Source organism: Anopheles stephensi, chromosome 2 (genome assembly GCF_013141755.1).
Source record: "Anopheles stephensi strain Indian chromosome 2, UCI_ANSTEP_V1.0, whole genome shotgun sequence".
NCBI classification, from domain to species: Eukaryota; Metazoa; Arthropoda; class Insecta; order Diptera; family Culicidae; genus Anopheles; species Anopheles stephensi.
Window position 1 is genome coordinate 76,249,371 of NC_050202.1, and position 12,840 is coordinate 76,262,210.

Here is a 12,840-nt window from a genome sequence, read left to right on the forward strand (position 1 = left end):
CTCCGCCTACAGGGTAATACCGGACGAGGACAGTCACCATATCCGCCGGGCCCACCGGGTCAAGCGCCCGGCAGCTATCCACCGCCGCAACCTCCGGGCCAGGGTTCGCAGCAGCAACAGCCACCCGGTCCACCGCAGTCGGCCGGTAGTCAACCGGGCGCGGCAGCAGGTGGCCCACCTGGGCAGGGACCGCCGCCGGCGGGTGCACCTGGTGGGCCCGCTGGCGGAGCGCCCGGCCAGTCACCCCAGCACCATCCACCCACATCGCAGGGTCCGCCCGCCAATACTCAGTATACTCCTTACCAGCCCCAGCGCTATCCAACGCCCGGTGGCCCCAACGCACCGAACCATCGTACGCCGTATCCTCCGCATCAGGTAAGAGCGCTCGTTCCAGTCGATAGAGACTAGTTTCCCTTCGAAACATAAATCACCGTTACTCAGCGGCGCTCTTAACACCCGTCTCCGCGTAATTTATTGAAGACCTGCCCTAGATTTACTTTACGATTCAATTATGATAGACCTGAAAGGGGCAAAAAGGACCGAGTTGTCGCACACATTTCGCACTGTCCTCGCATACTGCAAACCGTAAAGCAGCTGTTTATCAGTGCCGTTTACGCTACAACCGTGAAGTCCTTTTCTCGGACGCTCTTATGCATCCTTTTGCCATCAGCTGATGTTTCGTAACCAAAGTTGGTCAGAGGAAAATAGCGCTCGGGGTATAATTCCCGCTGTTTTCCGGGTTCAGATGTTTTACTGTGTGTGTAAGGCACGAGTAGTAAATCTGGGCTTGCTTTCAGAACGGAAAGTAGACGAAACGATCGAAATATTTGTTTCAAACATAACACCACTTACGAACTACTAAAATATACGCTAACGAGCATTTAGCTTCGAATAATCTGCCTCGCTTTTAAAGTACTAATTGACCAAAGGCTTTTAAATAAAATCGGTGATTTTCTGTACCGATATTCGATTCATTTACTTGTGCTGTACAAATAACTTAGTAAACTTCGTTTGGTTTCAAGCCATGTTAGTTATAAAAGGTCAGTCATCAATGTCCATGATTTATTTTTGAGTGCAATCAGTGAATACAAATTTTGGTCCAGCGAAAATGCTGCAAATGAAATGTTAGGATCGTAGGAATAATAGTGCTCTACCGCTCTCTCGTTACTTGGTTGACATAAATTTCATCCTATTTGAGCAGTGTTCCTTCAAATGTCTCTTTTTCTGCTAAATTTTTTGCTAATAGAGGTATTAAAGGTCAGCTCAGTTAGATCGTCCCCGTACTTCAATTCTGCTCCATTGAATCGAATACTGGTTTGATGAAAATGTTTGAATCGTCAATTTGTAAATTGCTGCACAGCCTTTTATGCTAATATGGCAGAGGTAGTTCGTGAATAACACAAATCCCAGCTATTCAACAGCTTCAACCTTTATTATGTATATCTGCGATTTTTTCATACAATTCTGTGTCCCTCTGTTCTTTCCACAGTACGAACCGGTCAGGTCGTGGCCATCGCCAGCCGCTAGTCCAGGACCGGGCCCGGGACATATGCCTCCCTCACCACACGGTCCACCGCAAAGTCCTGGACAGCAGCAACAGCAGCAACACAGTGGTCCCAGTCCATCGCCGCAGCCACCACAACCAGCACCATCACCGCATCAGGTTAGTAAGCGCTAAGATAATTCCTAGCCTTTAGGCACACTTTGGGTACACTAGGCGAATAAGGATTAGTCTGGATTGAAACGGTGCAAGAACTGCTCTTGCAAGGTTAGAGGGGGTTGGGTTTCAGGGAATCCCACGACCAGATAGGTGTGGTACCGCTAGAGCGGCGGGTAATGCACAGTCAAGTCTCCGGGAATAGCATCAAATCCATACTGATAGCTTGTACGCCTCTTGTGCCGCTCCTACCCATTCACATCGGGTGTTGATACCCGCGCAACCTTTTTCCCGAACACTCGCCACAACTTATCCTATCGTTCAGACGAGAGACGACCTTGACAGTGGCCCAGATTTCGCGTCGATTGCCATGCACTCCGTCCACAGCGGCGGGGGATCAGTACCGGGCAGGGAGTGAATGAAAAAAAGGCACTAAAATAAAACCAAACACAGGCACACATACACACACATACCCAGCGCGCTAAGAACGCCAGATAAAACAGGCAAATTTGCTTCCTTCCACACCCGGGCAAGGTTTGTTTTGGTTGAGACACATCGTACTCCCGTCGAGGAGGTGGGGAGTAGTGACGCGACGATGGCGGTGGAACAGCGATGATAGGCGGTAAGGTTGATGATAGACGTGGCAGCGTGGAGTGTTGTTGTTGCTGCTGCTGCTGCTGTTAGCTGCCATTCCATCAAACGCGATGAATGTGTCGTCAAGTTGGTATGTAGTATTGGACCAGCAAATGAGTACGAGGGACCAGACCAGCAGTGGAGGAGGGAGTGTTTAGGATGGGAGGTGAGAAGCGCAAGCACAAAACCGAACCGAACCGGTACCGGCAACAAGCGCGAAGAAGGACGCATTGCCCTGCCGCGTTCCTCTAGCTCACAACCTGTGCAGCGCCAGGTCTGATCGGCTGTGAAAGGGTCGGTGGGAAAGGAAAAAAAAAGAGCAAGAAAATGGCAGGACAGAGGACGAACGGACGGAATTCGAATGCCACTTTTGCCGCTGCGTTTTCTTTCCCGTTTGTGTGTGCCTGTGTGTGTGTTTTTTCTTCTTTCCTGTGTGTTTGCGTTGTGTTTTTTGGTTGTTGGTTGTTGCCTTCTTCTTTTATAACGAAGCAACAGATGGGATTGTGTGTTTCGGGGGGGGGGAGTGAGGGCTGGTGATGGGATCGACGGGAGGGAAGGGATGATAGGGGCAAGATAGGGGCGGAAGAAGATGGTGATTCACCATTCTCTCCACTGCGCGGCTACCTCACATTATGCCCCGGGTAGACGGGATTGAAAAAGGGTACGGTTTGTGTGGGGTGGTGGTGTGGGATTCGCGGGGGTGTTCGTTCATCTGTCGGTCGTTCGGTCGTTCATTCACCTCCATCCGCATCCATCCAACAAAACCGTATCCATCCTCCCGTGTTTCGCGTTTCGCCGCCGCTCGGTCTACGGGGTGTGTGTATTTGTTTCCCGCTCTGTGACCGACCCATCCACCCTCACGCGCCTAGTTCCGCCGACACATCACCGCACTGTGCCTCGCGACCTACTGACGCGGTCTTTCTCTCGACGACGACGACGACGGCAATGACGACGACTCGACGGGCAACAAGTCCATTCGACCTTGCCGCTCGGCGCTCTACATTCCCTTGCTTGCCCCGTCCGGCGGCTGCTTTTCCTTTCGCTGCTGCTGTGCAGTGTGTTTTATCGTGTGAACTCGTGCGTTTCCATACACTCTCTCACACCCCATCTCATCGGGGAGGGGGAACGTCGAGTGTAGTGCCGGGCTCTCGTCAACGCGTATCACGTAACCGACGGCCCTTTTTTGATGCTTTATCTTTGTCCACCGTGCTCCGTGTGCCATGTTTACTTCCCGTTGGTTTATTTCCTGCTGGGAAAGCCTACCGCAGTGCCCCAAAATCTATGGGAGCGTATTGGGGCTTGTGATGCAAAAGCTTTCTCAGTTTGCATGTTGATACGTTGCGTATGATTTCGATGCTCTGAACCTGATGGTCAGTTTGGAATTTTGTTCCAAAAATCGGCAGCCTGGTTTATTGCAAGAGTAGCTCGATGGACTCGGTAGATAAAGTCCCCAATACTTGGAGTGAATCTGAACTTGCAGTACAATTTCAATATTTTCCTGGATTGGTTGGTTCTACTGGGATTCAAAACCTATAACATTTCTCGTTCTTTGAAAAAGGAGTCTCCACGTACTCTGAAACCTATGCTGTCTCAGATAGCAATAAGGAAGAAAATATAAAGTTTTGCATACTGTTGCAGCAGTGATAGAGAAGAAAGACTTTTTTCTAGAAATGCTTCAAACAGTACTTAAAGCTGCTAAGCTTCTTGGTGTAAGCATCCTAGCCATTAGTCAATCTCAATTTCGACCGACCACACTAATTCCCGGATGGTCTTAAACATCGACTTTCCGGGGGGTTGCCAACCGGTACCATTCTTTTGACAAGTCCAGCCCTCCAAAGTCTGGCAGGTCTAATTCGCAGCACAATAGTAAGTTCATTGTTTAGCTCACAGTAATTGTCCTTGTTCAGCGTAGAGCCTCCATGGTCCATTCTTACGAGATGGTCACAAATTCGCTTCAACCAGCTACCACTAGAATGCAGCTGAAAGGTTTTCGGTAGTTTAAGATAGAGTCTATGTCTCAGAGGCAGATATGTTTTCAATGGAAAATCGTTGTCCAAAAAGGGATTCAATACCAGCTTTGTAGCGTGAAAGACTGCCACTGCCAGTCACCACTACACGAGCAGTATAGTAGGATGATCCGTCGCTAAAATTAACTTCGTGAAGGTTCATGAGCCCGCGTACGGTCTTTTCAACAGACGAAGGACTCAGCAGAAGAGATAATTTTAGCTCATATTGTATGCTCCAGCTTTCAAAATTTGAAAAACGTGTTAAGGCGTTTCTCAAATTATATTTCATTCCCTTTATGATACAATCCTTTTCAAATTTAAAGAAAACGAAAATGGATAGAAGTGAACCTCCTTATATGTTGATCAATCGCTCAAACAACAAGATTCCTAACGTTCATTACATGCCATCCTGTACTAGTCGTTTTAAAGGTTTATCTGATTCATTAACTGTTTCGCACACTAACTCTAAACTCGCCTAGAACCAAGTGCAAAACGGTAACATCTTCCAAAAGCTGCCATCGTTTCGTTCGTCACCCAATTCCCGAGTTGTTCTCAATGTCGGGTAGAATTCGCACTTCCAAAATACTGCCTCCCCAGTTGCCTGCATTCATTCCACTCACCTCTATGTGGTGTGTTATTCCGCGGCTTGTTAGACCTTTTTTTGGGGGGTGATGTCCAACCGTCTAGAGCTTGTCTGTGTTGTTCGAAAATCCATTCGCTTCCGTTCCTGCGTTCCTTCATCACGCCTAAGTGCGTCTCACCCCTTTTTTACGGAATTCACCGTAAAATTCTAGGACGCTTTAGCGGTCTGCTAAGGTCGTCGGGGTTGGTGGAGGGCAAAGGCCGAATGAAACAAATTTCATTCCCTCTTGCATCGTTGGTAGAATCTATTGCATTTGAAAAGCCTTTTGCACGTGGTTGTACGCGAGTTGTAAGGGGGGGAGCGAGTGTATAAAAAACACCGTTCTCATTTCCTTGTGGTCGTGTGTCTCTTTGGGTTGATTTTTTTCATTACAACCTGTTGAAGAAGAGATTGTTTTGGCAGGTTCATACCTATCGAGATATCAGATTGATAGTATATAGCTTATAGCTATGCAAGTTTTCTTCGCAATTTTATTTTTCCGGAAAAATTGTGAATGTATTTTTCATTGGAAACACATTGCAAGTTTCCACAAAACATATCCCTAAAAGTATAGTTTGTTGTTCCCTTAATGTTATTAGCAATAAAAAAGAGATTTTTCCCCCAACCAAAGAATATTACGCAACGACATACTGAGACAAATCACAGTGGAAATATTTCGTCAGTTAAAATCACAAAGAACATGAAAAAAGAGCCCGAAGTCAGACAATAACACAAATATTCCACAGTACACCATCCAATTTAGTTGTGCCGGGTTGAATGTTTGCCTCCATCCGAACGCTTTTACTATCACCTAACGCCGCCCTTTTCCACTGGTGGCGTAAATGGCAAAAGCAGCAAAGTCCTTTTATCGACCCAGCAGTAGAAGACGCTGCTTGGGCATGCTATAAACGTTGCGCCTGTGGAAAGCTATTCTGCTCGTCGCTTGAAAAAGTGCTTCTACATAATGGTGGAACTTTCTCTGGGGAGGAGGCAACCCGATGAAGGAGGTACATACGGTACAAAATCTTTACATAAAATTGTTCCATTCCCTTTCACTCTTCTCGTCTGTCTCTCTTCTCTCTTTCTCGCAACACAGAGTAACTGTATGGTATAACGTAACTTCTTGTAACTGTCTCTTTCTCGCTCTCCGAAGGTAGCTTTTCTCAACAAAGTACACAAAAGAAAAGTGTTTTCTTCCCTTTTACACACGCAAGCACGGGTAGCCCACTGTTGTGCTGGTGTGTGGAATGGAATAAAGTTGTGTTGCGAAAGAAAATCGATACGATAAGACAACGACGACGACGGTTGCTGGCTGGCTTATAGAAGAGCGTTCTTGCTCACTGCTCGTACGAACGAAATCGTTTCTTAATTTCTTTCGATCTAGTAGCTCCATGCGAGCAAAACCGATCGATTTTCAGATTGGTGGGGAGGGACTGTGGAGGGCCGAAGGAGTAGGGTGTACGGAAAACCCCGTAGAGTGATTGATATTACGTGGAATTGTCTCGCTATCAAGGGAAATGGTCCTCGTCGTACACCCACCCATAACGTAATCTTGGTTCAGCAGTTCATTTCCTTGCTAGATATGGATATTCTCCTTCGGTTCTTCGGTCTGGCAAACAATGTTTTCTATCATTTCCATCCCACGGCACGGGCAAACTCACAAAAACGGGACGGCAGATATCCTCGTGCTGTTCGCGCTCATTCCGGTCGTCAGCCACCGGGCGTCTCCATTTCGGTTCGTTTGACGTTTTCATTCGTCCTTCTCTTGCTCGGCGCTGCTTTTTTCTTCTACTCGTACTGGAGGTATTGTGAGACGCAACGGTTTCCGTTTTTTTTTTATTCACCGTGACACCAAGCGCGCACGTGGTGTTTTCTTGCTTTTCTTTGTGTTTCGCCTGAGACACACGTTATATTCCGGAGCGCGTTGAAAGTGAAACTTTGGACCGGAAACACGCGTCCCTTCGACGTCGAGCTTAAAAAAGAAACAAGTCGCTGGTGAACCAACTTTCGCACATCTCCCTTTCACGAAAAACCCCATAAAACGGATGTACGGGAAGGAGAATGGTCATGAAAATCGATATATTTCGTCTCCTGGCTTGCGTAAGGAGGTAATGAAAAATAACACACACCGACACCGATTCGATCGAATGACGTACGTAAAAGTTGTCCTTTCATAATCGTATAGATTTATGTAAGGGGAAAAAAACTCTCCCCGACGGCTAACCAGAACACCCCGACGCACTTGCTCAATAAAAAGGAAACGTAAAGCAAACCAATGTCCATTTTTTAACATGGTGCCTCACACAATCGCGCACACCTGATGCACTGGATCGGACTGAATGGGTACGGGTTTGCTCAAGGGAGAACTCAAACACTCCTCCCCGCGTCGGTCTCCTTTATCCGCTTAATCCATTCATTTCGCCATAAAACCCTTTACCACCTGTACGCTTTTCCCTCGCTCGCCTCGCTTAGCGCCTGTTCGGGCTTTAATATCCTTTCCCGCCGGAACACATCGTAAGGGACAACAGCGAAGCATGTAGGTGAAATTACGATGGCTTACATTCGGTGTTCTGCCCTGTTTCTGCTCCCATTAACCGTTCAAAAGTTAACAGCAGAATAGCTTTTGATTTTTATCGCCCCCGTACCCCGAATTCTTCTCTTCGCCCTGGTGTCTGCGTAAGCGATCGTAACAGTTAAATAAACATAAGGAACGACCAAACGAAATCCGTTGAGAATTCTTCGCCCCAACATTCGATGGGGCGTTTGTGGAGCTTTCCCGCTGTGTGGATTTACGGTGGCTGTGTGGATGGAAGGACATTTTATATTGTTCCAAAAATTTCAAATTCACCGCTCGTGTCCGCTGTTGCTCCGAACGTGTTCGTGGTGAAGAAATCGAAAGTGAAGGAAAAGCTCTCGCTCGCTCTCTTATGGTTGGTGGGAAAGCTAATGGTTGGCAGTAGGGCTTCTTCGGTGTATTTTGTCAGCTTCGTCAGCGCTCGCTGGATTGGAAGTTGGTTTGATGCAGAGTTCGTTACTCTTTATGATCAGTTTGCTAATGTAACCATAAAGTTACATTAGATTAGAATCATGATAAGCTCTTCTAGAGGAGTTTGGACGGTTGGAGAATTTGTCCCTAAAAAGGGAATATATTTTTGGTACTTTTGGTTTTGTGTCAAGGATATACATCTCGAAGAAAGAAGGGCCATATTGGAAACCTACTGTAAAGCATCCTACTAGTATAAGCTTCTTATATTCCTACACATAACTAAGACGATTAAATACATAATTACTAATGAACTCCTTTCTATCTTTCTAGGTATGTAAAACTGAACTCGTGGAGCAGGAGGATGAGCTAAAAAATTTAGTAACAAGAACAAGATACGTGGTAAGCGATCAAATAATATGTCTTATGGCTGCCTTGTAATTATTGGGGCTGAGGGAGGTCTATGATGACGCTCATTAGAAAACTGGTATTTTTAACCAGTGTCTGTGAACCATTCGAGCAATAAACGAATTCTATTAAGCGACCAGATATCGAATCCCGTTTGAAACTGAAGCCATTACTGGCAGGCCAAAATCTGACGAGGTTGTAGAGGCTAAGAAGAACTGTACTTGAGAAGTATCAGAAAATTCACTGAGGACTTTGTTTGAGCCTAAGCGCTAGCTTATTGCTAACCAGTAGTGTGGATGAAGAGCGATTGTTTTACCTCAATAATCGATTCTGTACAATCAATCTGGCTACATTAAGATTAATCGTTCAACTTTGCGTTCGAGCTAACGTTTCACTGTTCTTTGACGGCCGTGAGTCGGTTCAAATGAAACCTTTGCAACTCAAAAGGCTTCTCAGTCGAATCAGCTGATCGAACACGTACAATTCGTGTTGTTCAGCACATGGCTGGCTACCGGGAAAGTTCCAGTTTCGTTGTAGAACCATCAGACGACGACGACGACGTTGTGTAGTGTAGTGGTGCGTGTGCTATATACAGATGACGGGCATCGCTGTGTCGTGTGCCATTTCCGATAGGCTTGCCGGTTGGCGAATGAAGGCGATGCCCACCTACACCATATTTAGCTGGACGAACGAGACGAAGTACGCAAACGGCAGGCACATTTTCCACCCAACAACACACATGGGGGGGGGGGCTGCGGACACTACTGGGGTTTTATGTTGTGGATAGGTTCCGGGGCTATCGCTAGCACAACAACGAACGGAGATGGGAGATGGTTGCTCCGTCCAATGTCCATGGCGAGAGCTCTCACCGACTGAGACGGGGATCAACTTTTCGGACTTTTCGGAAGTGATTTGTTTGCGTAGCGAGAGTGCGTTCCAAAAACCAGGGGAGAGGGATGAAGGCTGATTTAAATTTATCCCGACGATCGCGCTTGTACTACGTCCGCTGTGCACCACAGACGTAGATTCCATCTCGTAAGGGCCCTAAAAGCGAAAACTACGCCGGTTGCTTTCACCGTCCGACGGAGAGTATGGGTGGCCAGGTTCATGGCTTCACGATTGACTGATTGAATGTCAAGGACGTTTAAAATGGTGGTGATTCCAAGAGGCACCATGCGCCGGGGTCTACCGTTCGTCGGCTTAATTCATTCATATGGTTGGTTGTAGAGCGCGCCAGGGGTGGTATGATGAATGTAAGGGGCGCTGGCTGAGTGTGTGTGTGTGTGTGTGTGTAGCGGGCATAGGCATCTCAATTTCTCATTCCGTGAATGGCCCAGTGAATATACCGAAGCCGCCGTGTTGTGCACACACGATTGTTCAGCCTCGGTACATGGGTGATGATGGTGATGATGATGCTGCTGCTACGACCCAGTCTAGACACACCTCCCTTACATCCTTTAGAAGGCAAGCTTGAGCTTGATACAAATACGCAACAAAAAAAGAACCGAATCCAAACCCCCCGCTTTTTTGTTGTTGTTGTGTAGGGATAGAGGCCGCAACATTCCCCGAAGATGACGTATGTGTGTCGTCGTCTAGGTTGCGGCGGGTTCGATTTTAGCAGCGTCATCGATGCAGGCTAGTTAAAACGACCTGTAGCTGTGTTTGTGTGTGCGTTGGGTGTGATGGAGTGGTGGGACAGACACGGTCAACGACAGCCATTTAGCTGCTCCCCCTTCGTATACTCCTAGTCTTAACACACCTCCGCCCTCTCGCCTCCTGCCTCGCCGGGACTCACACGCCAGTACATTGACCTTCATCGACAGACAGCTCTCGAGACTCAGCTGTTCAAAACAAACAAACAATCAACAAAACGGTACCACCCACCACCCCCTTTCCGCATTCTTCGTTTTTTTTCTGTGCTGTTTTGTTTCGGGCACTGAGGGTGAATTAGAGCTGCTGCTCTACAGGTTAGCAGAGGGGCGTTGGTCGCTGGCGGTGAAGGCTATTATAAAACAAATCGCGCTCCAACAAATGCCGGCCGGCTTATGGCGGCGGCAAGAAAAAGGTGTATGTGTGAAGGGATTTCAGCATAAGAGGAGGTCCGCTCAGGGCTGTGTGGAGCGACCAGGATAGCGACGAAGTGCAAAGCACGAGTGACTCTCGCCGCCGCGTCCCGACACACCTCGGGACGCGCTGTGTATGTGTGCATAATGTGTGGATCATAAATTAGATTGCTTTTGCTAAAGACAACACACCACCAATGGGTCCCCCCCCCCCATAATGCGTCAAATCGCGTTCACGCGGTGGCCACAGAGTCTTGCGTTCCTTTTCACTCTTTCTACCCCAGCCACGTAATAAAACCACACACACACACCCGTGCAGGCGGGACGAGATTGTTGTTCCACTTTCTAGCCGATTTGAGTGATTCGACTAGTTTTCTAAACCGCTAAGGTATGTGATGTGAATGAGCAAAAAAAAACACCATCATTCGTTATTAATCACTTGCGTGTGGGGCTCACAGCTCACGTTCTCACTTTCATCTCATCTCGCCGCGCTCTAATGGCGTGTTTGGTTGAGGTTTGGGTGGAAGTTCTTTGCCAAAAGATGAAATGTACTTTGCGACATAAAAGAGCGCAATTAGTTAATTTCATGTGGACAGTTTTGAGTATAAACCCTTCATGATATACCAAGGTCCTCGTGCTGCCTGAAAACGCACACAAAAATGAACTGATTGACTCCTTTTTTTAACGATCAATCATTTGAAGCAGTACACGAACACTCCACAGCGCACAGAAGCGAAAAAGGTTTATCTACGGCTCCAAATTGATAACAAAATTCGCAAAAGAAATGTGTCAGCGGTTCGTGAATGAAATATGATGCCTATTCATTGTACGCTCTACGCGTTCATTTGGAACTGGTGTGTGTGTGTTATTCATGCTTTTTCCATTCTTCTTTTATTTGTGCGTGAATTCGCACCTCTCCTGAATAGGAGGCTCAAACGGTGACCACCAAAGAAGAGGTGTGAATTTTTGGCGGCCAATGACCTCTTGTGCCCATTGTGTTGTGGGATTGTGGAATTGTTGGGCGTGTGTTGGTCTTATTAATGAACAAGATTATTTTAGAGTCTATGATCTTTTGAACACTGAACACGGAAAACAACACTTGAGTTCTAACACAATATTTAATCAAGGAAATATTTGGGGAATTTCTGAACTTAAAACACCTGACACGACGATGGTCAGTGACTGTATAAAACTTTTTGAAGTGCGTGAGGGCTTGCCGCTATGAGAGATGGACTCTGTCCAAAACTGATGAAACCTTCTTATCAGGATTCAAGAGGATGATGTTGAATTGTTGGCCCAATATGTGTAACAGATGAACTGTTATTATGATGAACTCTACGGAAGGGTGCGGAAGGGTGATCTCACCATTATTAGGCGAATTAGACTCGCCAGGCTCCGGTGCGCGACCCACCCTTTAGCGACTTTTTAGGCCGATTAGTGTTGGTTGGTAGTAGTAGCGAGTAGTTTGAGCGCACTGATATAGATTGATGGCGTTGATGTGTACGCGAGAATGTCCGGGATCTTTGCTGGCCAATAGGCGTTTCCATATCTATCTGCTCCTTTATTTGCTTTGCAAGATTATGTCTACGCTAATCTGATTGTGAAGCTTCTCTACTGCCTATAAGATATGCGTTGACCTATTTTTTTAAACCAAACAGCTGATATTGTGAATGAAGCACGGATACACATTTACCTGCTGAATGTGTGTCGACAGCGCGCGGGAAGACGAATGTTTCGTTTGAAAAAAGAAAAAAAACGGAAAACCCGCACTGCAACAAGTGCGATACTTCAACAGTGAGTCTTTCTGTTCCTCACTCGAACCCCTCCCCCTCAAATGCCGTCTGCTCCATCCAACCCGATTATGTCACATCATTTCGCGTCCTTGGCCCTTGTCGTTGGTGCAATGGCGCGAGCACGTTGGTGGTTGATGGGACTGCGCGGGCAAGTGTATTCGCCGTGCTCGCCGTAAGCGGCGTGTACTCTGTTCGCGTCAACACAGCGGTGGCGGCGGAGAACTCGCCTCCCCACGATGGTCTATAAAAATTTACGGGCTAGAGAAAGGGCTGCACGACGGTTGCAAAACCCCAGCGCGCAGGCAAGAACGGGATGCAACACGCTATGAAGGATGATGAGAAGGCCAAGGCAAAGGAAGCGGTTGTTAACTATCGAGACGGTCAACGGTCCGCGGGCGAGAAAGTGGGTGGTGCGCTATCGAGGTACGCCCGAGGAGGAAGTGAATCAGGTTCTGGTGGTGGTGGTGTGTTTGTAGGGCCATCCATCGGTGGAGGGTTTGTTGGTGGGACGTCTGTATAACCGGCACCCTTCCCCTCTCAAGGTCGTTCTGCGCTAGACGGTGGCCTTCCTGTTTTCCGCCACCGTAACTTATGCACGATACCGTTCAATGTGGAGCAAGATGTGGTGGTGGGCACAGAGAACAGGAAACCGGGGACGGATTGTGAGGAAAGCGA

At 47.4% G+C, this 12,840-nt stretch overlaps 1 protein-coding gene across 18 annotated transcripts in view; it reads left to right on the forward strand.

Annotated features, from left to right (window-relative positions):
* Positions 1 to 12,840, forward strand: part of LOC118507703 (trithorax group protein osa-like) — a 107,000-nt gene that overhangs the window by 29,347 nt on the left and 64,813 nt on the right. For all 18 annotated transcript variants that reach the window (XM_036046576.1, XM_036046579.1, XM_036046575.1 and 15 more), the window contains 2 exons: positions 13 to 375; positions 1,490 to 1,663. In XM_036046576.1, coding sequence (XP_035902469.1) covers positions 13 to 375; positions 1,490 to 1,663 — 537 coding nt within the window. The remainder of the gene's footprint in view (positions 1 to 12; positions 376 to 1,489; positions 1,664 to 12,840) is intronic.